Source organism: Emydura macquarii, unplaced genomic scaffold (genome assembly GCF_026122565.2).
Source record: "Emydura macquarii macquarii isolate MOO-44397 ecotype Brisbane River unplaced genomic scaffold, CSIRO-AGI_Emac_v2 contig_2897, whole genome shotgun sequence".
Taxonomy (NCBI): Eukaryota; Metazoa; Chordata; order Testudines; family Chelidae; genus Emydura; species Emydura macquarii.
Window position 1 is genome coordinate 1811360 of NW_027133034.1, and position 13477 is coordinate 1824836.

The following is a 13477-nucleotide window of genomic DNA, read 5'->3' on the forward strand; positions in this document are numbered from 1 at the left end:
TAGATGTGTACTAACAGAGGCAACCAGTAAGAACCAAATTTTTTTTTTTTTTTTTTTTTGCTAATATAGCCCCTCTCATTGAAGTCAGTGGGAGTTTTGCTGTTGATTAAATCTGAGCTGAAATGGGACTAAAGTAATAATAGTGCTTGTTTTCATTAGCTAGATCAAGAAACTTAAGTATGTATATAAACAATCATTTAGTTCTAAGCTTTGGCCATATTAAATCAGGTGTATGTACACTCACAACTACTAAGTTAGCTGCACTGCTGTCTCTTCCTGGGGTCTTACCAAGTGTCTGCTGCCTCTTCCCCCCCCCGCCCAAGTGTTAGGTTTCAAGTTTACTATTTCTGGGGTGGAGTTCTGGGTTTGCCCACTCTTGGACAAGGGCTACAAACTGTTGGGTATCAACCATGACTGCTTTAGCACATCCAATGGTGTTGACACCTGCAAGCCCTTCTTCTCTGGGGGCCTGTGGCAGCACACATTTGCAGTGATACAGAAACTGTTTCTTCAAAACCAAGCATCCTTTGTTCATTACTCAAAAGGTATAAAGGTTACAGGGTACTCAAAGGTACAGGATAAAACAAAGGACATAGTCACATGGGTCTGTCTTACGCATTACTAACTTCACTCAGCCCAGCTAACTCCAGCCCTGGCCAGGAGAAACATCCTAAGGAGCAGGCTGCCCTTCATTATGTCTATCTCAGGCTGTCAACTGTTTCACTGACCCATTCTGGCCAGCCTCACTTAGCTCATCCCTAACCCTCCTGCCCCCTTTTATATCTTCTTTTTGAGATTTCAGGTTTCCTTTGATCCTGGGCTTAGACCAAGTCTACACTACAAAGTTATGTCAGTCAGGAATGTGGAAGAAACCCACACCTGCTCTCCAGCATATCTATGCCAACAAAACCCCCAGTGTAGACACAGCTGTGCTGACAAAAGTGCTTCTGTTGGCAGAGCTAATGTCTTTCAGGGAGGTGGTGTTACTATGCTGACAGAAAAGCTCCTTCTGTCATCATAAATTGCGGCTGTGCTAGGTGCTCTGCCCATATAGTTATACCAACAAAGCATTTGTTGTGTAGACAAGGCCTTAGCCTTGGAAAAAGTAAAACATCCTAGCCTGGTTGGAGCCAGCTAGGTAAGTTCTCTTCTCTCCCTAATTGATGGCCAAACCATTGTTATGTTTAACTCCTTTGAAGCTGTGTACCTGAGGCTCTTTTCTGTTTGGTTCTTTAACAACTTTTGTACTGCCTCCTTTGGTTTAACTCTGTGCTTTCAGGCTGGCAGCAGTACAAAACTGAACAGGGAAACAGTCACACATAAATTAATAAAAAATAGACGTTCTCCCGATTCATCATATTGACTCAATAAAAACAAAGTTCTGCTTCAACTTTATGGTAGATTAAAATTCACGGCATTGGAGCTCTTACTGAACACACGCTTGCATAGTTGCTGCATGTAAACTCTGGGAAGCCCACATTCCCCCTATCCCTTACTACTGAACTCCTACTTCTAATACACATGTGGTGATTATTGTATCAGTATTGTCCTCAACCCTCCAGCTGTCTAAGGAACATCTACATAGCAAGCAGCAGAGCTTGGGTGTAGGGACTCAGACTTGCACTATGTTGCTAAAAATAGCTGTGTAGACATTTGGTCTTGGGATCTTGAACTCTAGGCTTCAGAACCTGTGCTCCAGCTAGATCCCAAATGTTGACACAGCTATTACTAGTGCCATAGTACAGATCCGAGTCTGTAGACTTGGTCTCTGAGACTCACTGTCTTGGACTGCTGTTTGCTGTGTAGACACACCCTTAAAGGGAAACTATTACAACATGGCTGGGTTTTTTTCTGTTTTGATTCCGTGGAAGAGTCTGACAGAAATCATTCAGTGTAATTTCCGGGGGAAAGTGCAGAGGTCACTGGAATTGTGACTTGAGTTTTGTAACAGATGTAGGAGTCTAATCTTTCCAGTGATGTAAAGTAAATCATAAAACATAAGTGGATGTAATAAAAATGACTTTTTTCATTCATTGATTTTTTTTTTTTCCCAACAGAAATTACAGATTTATTTTTTAAATCAGTATTTTAAACAAATATTTATAATAGTTGTGCCTGAGCTGACACTTTGAATCCAAGGGCCTTCTATAGTCAGGGTTTTAAATTCTGGGAGCTGATCTTCTCCCTTTAGTTTTGGATTTGGTGGTGGTGGCGGAGGGGGAGGTGGACCCAAAGCCACCGATAGTGCTCTGCAGAGGTCTGGAAAAATGCTTCCTAAAATTATTGTTGGGACTAAGGTGTCTCCCCCATGCCTTCTAGTGGGACAATGCTGAGGAGCCAAAGTGGAGACCTTTATAAAAAGCCTGAGTCTATGGCTACGTCTAGACTGATGGGGGCAAATTTGCTGCCGTCAGATCGATTTATCCGGATTGATTTGAGCGGAAGTGGAGACCTGCTCAATCGACCTGGAAATCGACTCTATTAATCCACCTCCGCCAGGTGGAGTAATGCTGTGTAGAGTTGCTTGCGTATCTCCCATTGACAGCCGCTGAATTTGGCGGCAAGTGTAGACATAAATCACTTTGGGTCTGAAAGTTTCCTACAACTCTTTTAATCTCAGTAAGCACATTGTACTTAGAAGTGCCTGGCCCAAATACTGTAGTTCTCCAGTAACTTCCTTCTGTTTTAAACGGGAGGGTAGTAAAGGATTTTAAAAATCAGAGGTGTAGGTTAGCCTGGGAATACATTCGAGAATATAATGTCCGTGCACTATAAAGGTTATGTCTTTTTTTGTAGAAATGAAACAATTACGGTAAAATGTGTATTATGCAAAGCACCATAGTACCAAAATGGAACCACAGGTCTCTAAAGAATAAACAGATGATGTTTTGCAAAATAAATTAGTTCAGTGAATTAACCTAATCAAATATTAGGTTTTTTACAGCTAATAGGGGCCTGATTCTTCAAGGTGCTAAGCCCTACAAATTCCCATTAAATTCAAAGCAGTTGAGTGTGCTCTGCTCCCCACAAGCCTGGGATCAGGAATAGTAATGGTTCTGTCTGGGCCAGCCAGCTTTAGAAATGGAAAAAACTGACACAGATAGACAAGTTTTTACTTTCTTCATAAGTTGCATGTTCAATTGTTACTGTAGTAAGGAGATCACCATCTGTCTCCCTAACCTTGGCAACGTTACAGGGGCATATTTTTCGCATGGATGAAATGTTCTTGAATAATTTATCTGGCTATATTGGGCACAAACAGGCTTTTTTTCCACATCCGGCATGAATGTTTTCTTCAGCTAACATTTATTGGGAGGAAATTCCTACGCTGTATTGATGTTTGATTTTCTTTGAGTTGGTCTGATCCTATCTCAAATTAATGTTGGGAGTAGTATAGAATCTTGCTCTTGTTTGTTTGCGTTTAGAGGAGCTTTCATCAAAGCTTCAGTCTTAAAGTAACCAGGAGCAGTTAGGCTGTCTCTACTGGAATTTGAAATCATGGTAGCATTTTTCTAGAGAAACATGTCTAGGTTCTGGTACCACTGTGGTGTAAGTGTAGATGAAGCCTAATGACATTATAAAATAGTTGATGTATGTAGATTTCTGAATAAATAGAGCCATTTAAAATAGGTTTCATCTGTCTGACTTCAGTGGGCGTTCTGCATGTAGGATGATGCCAGGATGTGGCCAATATCTTAATAATTAAGATATTAGTTGCTTATGAAGACTTACAAAGCAAAATGAAACTTGTGATGCATGGAAAAATGCTCATGTGTGATAGTAGGATGGTTTATCCTTCTCAGAGGATTTGAATAATGAACTTTTTTTTAGCTCTTAATAAAGAAATTTAGATGTAAATTTGACCCAAGCCATATTTGGTCTGTGGGCGCTCCAGTTCTTTAGCCATTTCAAGTGGAAAAGTTTGTTGCTTTATGAAAATTCCTTTAAAAGTTAAGGATCAGCTTTTCTGGGGGGAATGCCATATATATAATTTTCAGATTATAAGAAAAAAATTGCTTTCACTTTAGATGAATTCGAAGTATATCTTTTTTGTGTGTGTGTGTAGATATGTATAGAGAGCTATTTACACTGATTTCAAGAGCAAAGTCAAAAGTGTTCTTGGGGTGGGGGGGGGGGGGGGGAGAGAGAGAGAACGAACACGAACTCATGCACAAGATTGGAGAAAGGAATGTTTCCAAAGATGTACCAAATGACACCTATGTACCTTATTTATTCAAGAAACTACTCATGTGAGGAAGGCAAGCAGGATTTATTCTATGATTAAGCTTGACAGCATTCGATTTTTCTTTTTTTATAATTTTGACATCTGTTTTTATTTTAAGCTTTTTTATTTTATCTATTTAAATTTTCAGTTGCAGTAAATTATGCGTGAGGTCAGACCATTATTTAATGACTGTAGATGCTGAGATTCAGAAAATTAAAGCTTTATAACTATTGGAACACATTATCAACATCACATGTCAAAATATAAAAAGTAAATATCCTTAAATCAAACTCTAAATTTTCAAAAAGTGTTAGACAAAGTTAGACAATCTGTAAATTTCAGTTATCAGTGGAAATATTTTTTGTATAGGTTTCTGTGTGTAGGGTGAAATTGACATTTTCCAATACAAATTTAATCCTTCCAAGCCTACCTATGATACATTAACTGCATAATTACCATAGCTTAATTGTATACAGATGATAATGCATTGTATAGTAACTGCTGATCATGAATTTCTTCTGAAGTAAAAACAACGAGAGTTCTGTGGCACTTTAAAGACTAACAAATTTAATATTTGCAGGCATACGCTTTCCAGAGACTTCAGCTCTCTTCTTCAAATGCAGTAGTTGTTGTTTTTGCTGTATACAGACTAACAGGGCTACCCCTCTGGAACTATTCTGAAGTAAAGTTTGTTTATTTACTATTCAGTGCCCAATCCTTCAAACCCTCACTCCTGCACATAGTCTTGCTGATTTGGGTGGAACTGCTTGCATGGATATGGATTTACTCAAGTGAGTGAAGGTTGCAGGGTTGGGTGTTCACTTTACAAACTCTTCAGGGCAGAGAACATGTCTTAATTATGTTCTGTACAGTGCCATGAAAATTTATAGCCCAACATAAATGTTTTATAATAAGGACGTCAGTGACACAATAGCATTGTATCTAGGGCAAAGGCAAGTTAGAACTCAGAAAGGATGATCATATTGATTTTATTCAATGTTGCAAAAGCAAGTTATATTAAATGACATACTAATAATCAAACCATTTAATAAAGATTTAGTATTGCCTGCTTCTTGCAAAGCTCTGATCTACTCAGAAGTAATGTTTAATGTAGAAAGGAATTTTTAAACAATATCTAACAGATTTTACACTCAGATTACATAATGCTGAATGATTTTTGTGTTAATAGGGACCTGGAAAAATTGACAGCATCAATGAATGGGTTGACGGTCACTCTTAGCTCCAGATGACTTGCAATTTAGTTGAGAAAGGTATGTATATCTTTGTTATAGCACTAATATGTAACATTGGTAAATTGCAGCAGGATTTCAAACTTGCAATTTTAATTCTTCCTTTCCTTGACAGCTACACTTGCAGGCGATCTATAGCTTGGCCAGTGGGGAATGTGATTTATTCTTAGATTAGTGTTGCTTTACTGCAATTAGCAGATACAATGTCAAACATCACTTTTCCGCTTTGGGGGCACAATGCTTCAATTTAGCCACAGGCCTTGGTTCTCTTGGGCACTCAAGCTGTGCTATTACATTATCTAGATCCCAAGCACAATCATCTGGGTTTACACCACTTACTACATACATCAAGCTTCTCTTACAGAATCTATGGAGAAGCCAAACTTTGACTTCTATATTTGTAGTCTTGTACAACACCTTTGGAGTATAATCTCAGAGAATGACGAAGAGGCTAGGTCTGTGAATGTGTTTGTCTCAAATGGTGACATTAACTTAGTCTCCCCATGACCTAACTACAAAAAACAAAGGGCGGTGCATGCATTTGTGTTTGAGGAAAAAGAATTAGTCTTTCAGATGATTGTGCTGATGGACTAAATGAGGGGGGAAAAGGAAATGCAGAAGATGACATTGAAATTGTTGAATTCTTGTGAAAGTCTGAGAGTATATCTGGGCAGTCTTGTTCTCCAAATCTTATCTACTATTTATTATCTATATTATCGTCCTGCCTGGGAGCTCCCACTGTACTAGGTGCTATACAAAACGATAGTCCCTGCCCCAAAGAGCTTACAGTCTGTCTAAGAAACTAAGGAAGGAAAGCTTACTTCAAGTTGGCTTGACTGTGAAAACTCACAGGTGGGTTTGAAAGTTGCTGATGGACCATAAGCAAAGGGTGGCGACACGTGGTCACAATCCAATAACTAGTGCAATGCTACACTTGGTCATGCTGCTAGGTCTGGTTTCATTTACATTTCTTTAATAAACTGTTTCTGAATATGCACTGATGATACCGACTAGGAAGGAGCTGCAGATACTAATAAGGAAAGAAATAATACAGAAGGACCTAGGGGGATTAGAAACATGGACATGTGAAATGAAAATTACAAAATTAGATCAACTGGGAAAAATGCAAATTAATAACTGGAGTAAAACAATACTGTATGTGTGGTGTGTAGCAGAACGTATATGGGGGAGAGTGGATGGCAAATTAGGCATGAGTTAGTAGTGCGAGATGTCAGCAGGGAAGTTCAGTGCAATCTTGGGCTGCCTGCACAGAGAGAGAGATGTGGTTTTAATATAAAATATTTACCACCAGCTTCTTTGAACATTTGAACAAGTGAGAGGCCAAAAGAAACCTTAAACTGACAATTTTTTGTGGAGAGTCTCTTTACACAATTTATTACCTGACTACTATCCTTTCTAAAAATCAGAATTTAGCAAGAGGGGGGTAACAAATGATGGTGGTTATGGTTTTTAAAAAAGATGGTAATTATGGTTTTAAAAAAAACAAAACTTGTTTTCTGTCTCTTAGATGTCGTCTGTTACTGAAAATGGAGATGCTCCTGCTGGAAAACAAAATGAGGAGAAAACATATAAAAAGGTAAATGTGACCAGTAACCTTCCTTTTGTAAGACTGTTTTTTGTCTTACGCCAGTTTAGTACAGTATATCATCTATAACTTTTTTTTTTGAACATGTCTGTTTACTGTATGCAAGAAAGTTTAATACTCAAGCATTCCTAATGTGGAGCCTTCAAAGTAGAAGAAAACAAATCTCCCTCTCCTTCAACTTTTGTACTTGCTGTAAGTCAAAATTCATCAGAATAGGCCAAACAAACCAAACCAAAGAAATGCCATTGTTTGCTTTTGAATCCTTTCTCTTATGTAAAAGTATACCAAGTTCCTATACCCAGTAAGTGAGACCACTCAATATTAACTTCTCCTTTAAAATAGGCACCTTGCTATAGCATGGGGAATTCTTGGCTCCTAGCAACGGAGATATCTCCGTTGCTAAAAACACTATTGTCAGATAATCTAGTACAGTAAGTTCTCAAATGCTTCAAATGTTTGTACTGTGTCTCTTGACTACAACTTAACCCTCCTTAATATTTTGCCAGAGGTGTGGGCTTTTTTGTTAGTTTTTTTTGAGGTAATCTTGTTTAATAGATGACTTAATACCTTTAATTCTTTCTTACAATAACAGCTATAGAGATTAACACAGTATTTGTAGCACAGTGCAACACACCAGGCTGTTTAGGTGCTATATCAATATGTGGTATCTTTCTTGATGCTTTTTCCCCCTCTTGATTTTCTGTGGGTGACATTAAGTGAAGTTCCTTTTAGCAGTGATACCCGCAATAAGCTTTTAAAAAATTAATAATAAAATACAAATTTAATGTAGAAAAAATTCAATATCTTTTTACATGAACAAATTCTTGGCTACTGAATTCAGTTCTCTTCTTCAGGTTACTAACACAGCTCTTTACAGCAGGGACAGTCCCCTTGTTATGTGTTTGCACAGTGCATAACACAACTGAGCTCTAACCTGTAAGAGTTCCTGCAATACTAATAATAATTTGTCATTTTTCCATGTTTGCAGTTTTGCTATAACACCGTTGGTAAAGTCCAGGAGGATTTTAAACATTCCTTTTTAATTCTTCCTTTCTTTGACAACAACTCTCACAGTATGTGGGTGGTTTTAAAATTCCAGACACTTTTCTTTCCTCAGAAGCAATAGGCAGTTAGTTATATTTTGAGCTGGGTTTATAGATGTGACTCTTTTGTTGTTTGAACCCGCCTCCCTCAGGATTGACTACTGACTGGTGTTTGAGGCAGAGGTATAGCAAAAGGTTGGGTCCACAACTCCAGTAACCTGAGAGAATATAATATTTGCTATTGGTCGTTCCAATAGAGAGGTACTATAGGTAGAGAGAGAATACTGTTTATGCTGTTAGTACTTCTTCCACAAGGAGTTTAACCCTGTCTAGTGGCCCTTTTTTCTTTTGCTGTACCTGTTCTGTCTGGACTCATGCTCTTAGCTTGCGGGTTCCTGATTTTTCCCTATCTAGAACCCCAAAACTAGTCATATTGCCACGACCCCAATCCCACAGTTCTTTGCAGTTAATTTTTAATTATAGGTGCGTATTCTAGAACTATTCTTTTAAAAAGTATACGTACAGTATCAGATTGACCCATCTTTGTTGGCAACTCAAGTATGTTATCCAAGTGCAAAATGACACCAGTCATGACTGGAAAATCTCCATGTGCAGCAGTAGAGATAAAAGGATGCATTGGGACATCAGCAGATTTTTTTTATTATTTAATTAAAATTTTTTTTGGAGAACTAACTCTTAAGTTGTCACCGTCAATATGTTTTTAGCCAGGAAAAGTATGGGCCAAGTATTTTTGTGATTTAGAACCTTTATATGGACTACCTAACACATTAGTTATTCTGCAGGGAATCCTTTATATTAATTTAAGGACTGCATTGTCTAAAGATGCTTGAGGTTTTAATTGCATAACTTCTTGGGATTTGGGGATCGGTAACATGGCCAAAATCTCTGTTTTGGACTGGTAAGAGTTCATGCTTTTTTCCCTCAGTATTGTCAATGGGCCAGATTTGTTCCAAGGTGGTGATAGTTCCCAGGCGTAAGTCTGCCTAGAGCTAGAGTGCAGCAGTGCAAGCTACTTGCAACCCCTGTTCCATTGCAGGCCCGGAACTGGTGGCCCAACTTCAAAAGTGGGCAGTGCTGGCCCAGGGATGTGCTATAATTCAACGAGTCTCCTAGCCAGTCATGTTTGACTGGACTCCTGTAGAGACTCACAGGATTTTAAAGCTGTTCTCTCCTAGAGTGACACCCCGACCCTCACAACACAACTACCCCTGTTTCTCGGGTACCTCCGTTCTTGTATTACCAATCTTTAGTACTTTAGTAAAGTGCTGACTAAGCAAAGTTCATAAGCATGTGGTTTGCTGAATCTGGACCTGAAATGGCTTTGTAGGAGTCTAATACAGCAGACAGACTCCTTGCAGATACGTACTGTCACACTTAAAGATTTAGTAATGTTTAAGTGACAAAAATAAAACCAAACCATTAGGAACACATTCAGTTCTGGTGCAACTCTACTGAAGTCAGTGGCGTTGCACCTACTTTACACGAGGTTGAATTTGGCACCTAATATTTTATAAATAATTTTGCTTTTTAGATACACAAATGTGGTTTGTGCCTTAGATATTATATTTTGCTTCTTAATAGCTTATTTCCTGTATTTATTCATCTCTCCAAGTAATAGGCAGTGACTGCAATGTTTGCAGATGTTTAGTCATATTTATAAGGTACATACAAAAGGGGAATATGATGCATGGAAAATTTCTACTTGTGATGTAAAATCCAGCGATGCATAAGACAAAATGAAGTAGTATAAATATGCCTTGAACCTTCGTAGTATATTCCACGTGCCATGTCCAGAGAGAAATAGATTTTAATAACCATGGTCCTATATTTTCTTAAGCGATACATTTTAACTTTAACATATGCATCTTCAAAATATATACATACATTCCTTAATGGACAAGTAATATGAATGGCTCCTGTTTAAGGGTAACTTTGGAAAAGAATAACAAAATAAACATAGAAACTAAAGTACATAGTAACTAATCACAAAATACGGTAATTTTACTGCAAAAGTAAATGTCTGAGTATAAACCACAATAATTTGTCTAATCTGGACAATGCAGTGTAATCCCATGGACGCATTACAGGGATGGGTTATGGTCCTTAAAATCTCTGATCCTGGGGGAGCAAATCTTTTTGTTAATGATTATTTGAAGGAGGCTCCTCCAGTCTGTGGCGGGGAAAATCTTTTAAAAGGGGCTTTTTAGTCCCCTTGCTTTTCAAGGATGTCTCACCGTTCTGATTTCTGAAAACTCTGCAACCAGTAGGTAGTAACAGCTTCAGAAATGGGTGTACTCTACATTATGAACAGTACATTAAAATGTAATGGCAGATGAACCACTGGTGGATTGCATCTCATCTTTGACAACGTTTTAGCAATGTACTAAATTCCTGTTTATAGATCTTATAAACTAGTTGGAACACTAACCCAATCTCATGTGAATTGTCAGCATTAGCACCTGCCAAAGAGTGGGATACTCCACAATCCAAAAATAAAGTGGTTATACTTTCTGTGCCTGTATGCCATGTACTTTCCCTGCTGTAAACTTTATGGCAGGGTCTGGCCTTGCCATGCCCAACAAAAGGCTCTTGTCCAGTGCATCTTGAGAAGTAGGAAGTACTTATTTACAATGGAAACTGTTTGGCCATTCAGCATTTTTGGAGGGCATACATGTTACATACATTACATCAAAGAGAGATTTGTTAGCTTATATCTCTGTATAAACAAATTTGGTATGGTAGTTGCTCTATAATTTAAATCATAAGCCCCAATTTTAATTTATCTAACTTTTTCAGAAAAAAACTCCTTTCTGTCTGATATGCCTGATACCTAATCCAGAGTAGAACTTTTTGGGAAAGACTGTGGTTAATTGGACTAGACAATTATAGCTGTGGGACTTTGAAAAGTTTTATTGTTCTTGCCTTCTAAAAATTCTTTTAATGTTTTCATGCATGGTTTTTTTGTTTTGTTTTATTTTTGGTAAAGCATATCTCAACATCTCTCTTAATCTGATTTGCTTTGCTAAGCACTGATATGTTGAACTATTTTTTCTGGATGGGTGGAAAATTTGACTTATCAGCTGCATAAATTTGAACTTCAGGGAGCTCTAGGAAAATCTTTCTAAGGTTGCTGGAAGCTTATGAGAGTTCTTCTATAAGCAATGCAAGAACTTTCTCAGAAATAATACTTTTTCCCACTGAAATCTGATGCATATTGTGTGTTGGCGGAGAAAATCTTGTTAATTGAGCAAAGTATTTTTGAGATAGGAGAATCTGAGGAGGAAGGTCTTTTCACTTTTTGAAAGCCCAGTGTTATCTTCAACATGACATCTCAGAAATGGCTTGTCTAAAAACTCCATTTATTTTACATATTCGTTAATAGGAGAGAGTGCATACGACTGTTTTTTAGAGAGCTTGTACATTTTGGAGTTAATTGCTACAAGCGTTTGAATCTCTGTGACCTATTAAGTTTTGGCTGAATTTATAAACTTCCTGCTAGATTTTGCTGAGTTTATAAAGGTTCTAGGTATAACCTGAGGTGTTTGTAATCTCTCTAATCAAATAATTTGGCTAAAGAAATCCAAGAAATTCCCAACCCAACCCAGTTACACTCAACACAGTTTCTAAACTGAAGAAATTTAATAACTTTTTAGTTATTCCCAAACTTTGCAGATATGACCAATGGATTTTGTATGCTCTGTGAGCCAGATGGTATGATTTTAAGGAAACTAAAAGCTTCAGACTCACCATTAGGGTCCTGAATGCTCTGTGAGTTAAATAGCTATGAAACATTTATCAAAAAACCTTAGGCTACGTCTACTCTGCAGGTAGGAACATGCCTCCCAGCCCAGGTAGATAAACACACGTAAGCTCTGCTCAAGCCAGTGCACCAAAAATAGCAGCGTGGATGTTGCAGTCATGGATGGAGGCATGGGCTAGCCGTCCGAGTACTGTGGTGGCCAACCCCTGCTGCTGTCCATACCACAACATCCACAGTGCTGCTTTTTGTGCGCTAGGTTGAGCAAAGCTAGCACATCTGTCTGTCCAGGTTGGGAGGCATGATCCGTGCTGCGGTGTAGACGTACCTCTAGTAGCAGAGTGCCTTAGATTAGAACTTCTGCTGGGTACCTTACACAGTCTTCCACGTGCTTGAGGAGACTGCACTTGCATGAAGTATTCATTGGAGTTTACAATCTCTGTTGATTGCCTCTGAGGATTCTCTAATCTCTGCTGTGGTTCTCAGGCAAGTGACAACAGACCATAGAGGAGTTAGGCCCTGATTTTAGGGCCTGGAACTTCTGCATGTTCCCAGCCACAGAGGAGCTCCCAAATCTGCTCCCCAGGGAAGGGTAAACCAGATTTCAGCAGTGTCCTGTCACTTGCCATTATGATGGGGTGGCTGGGGAATCCACTGGCCCATGTTGGGGTATGTATAATAATAAAGGCAAGGCTGAAGTCAAAGCAGGTGTGGAAAGCTTTTATTGCCTCTGTTCTGGAAGTTGCAGTGAGATTACTAAAACCTAGATTATGTACATACTGACAAACCTTTACCCTAAAATCAGACTTTGCACCTCAGTAATCTATCTTCAGTTCCTTCTACTTTGCATTTTATAACAAATGCTTTACATAACCTGTTCAATGTTGCACATAAACAGAGAGGGCCAGGTTCACTGTGGCTGTAATTTATATCTCTCTTTGCCAGCGTGGGTCACTGCACCCCGGAGGGGGAAGGGGGGAAAATGCACCCAAGTGAAGGAAGGTGATGAGTGAATGGCTTTAACTTCCACCACAGACACCATACACGCCCTGCTGTTGGAGCCTGCAGTGTGAATGCACTGAATTACCACATCCTGTAATTGCCAGTTATGTCCCCTCTCCCCAGTTATCACCCCCCCCCCCAACTTCTTGGGCTGCACTAGTTATTTGCAGGCCCCCAGCAGAGAGGAGTTGCACAGGTGAGTAGTATTCCACACGTCCTAATATTACAACTTCCCATTGTAAACTTTCCTTTACCATGGGCTTTGTGCCTGGGGATGCACAGGTGGAAGCTGATATAGACGCCACTGTGAACCTGACCCTCTCTGTTTACATAACCCATTCAGTGTTGCACATAAATCTAGCCTAGAATATTAAAATTAACGTCAACATTTTCACAGGTGGCCTCTGATGCTGAGTGCCTGACTGTGTAGGGGTATTGACCAACTGTAGCTCTCTAGGACTTCACTTGGCATTGTGGGTGCTCAGCACTTCCGAAAGTGAGACCCATGTTTTCCCAGACTGGGCACGTGGAATCAACCAACAGTCTTGGAAATTTTAGTTCAGATGTTTTCAA

At 38.9% G+C, this 13477-nt stretch overlaps 1 protein-coding gene across 2 annotated transcripts in view; it reads left to right on the top strand.

Annotated features, from left to right (window-relative positions):
- Positions 1-13477, top strand: part of PIP5K1B (phosphatidylinositol-4-phosphate 5-kinase type 1 beta) — a 140184-nt gene that overhangs the window by 34604 nt on the left and 92103 nt on the right. For both annotated transcript variants that reach the window (XM_067568658.1, XM_067568659.1), the window contains exons 2-3: positions 5415-5496; positions 7004-7072. In XM_067568658.1, coding sequence (XP_067424759.1) covers positions 7004-7072 — 69 coding nt within the window. In that variant the 5' untranslated portion in view covers positions 5415-5496. The remainder of the gene's footprint in view (positions 1-5414; positions 5497-7003; positions 7073-13477) is intronic.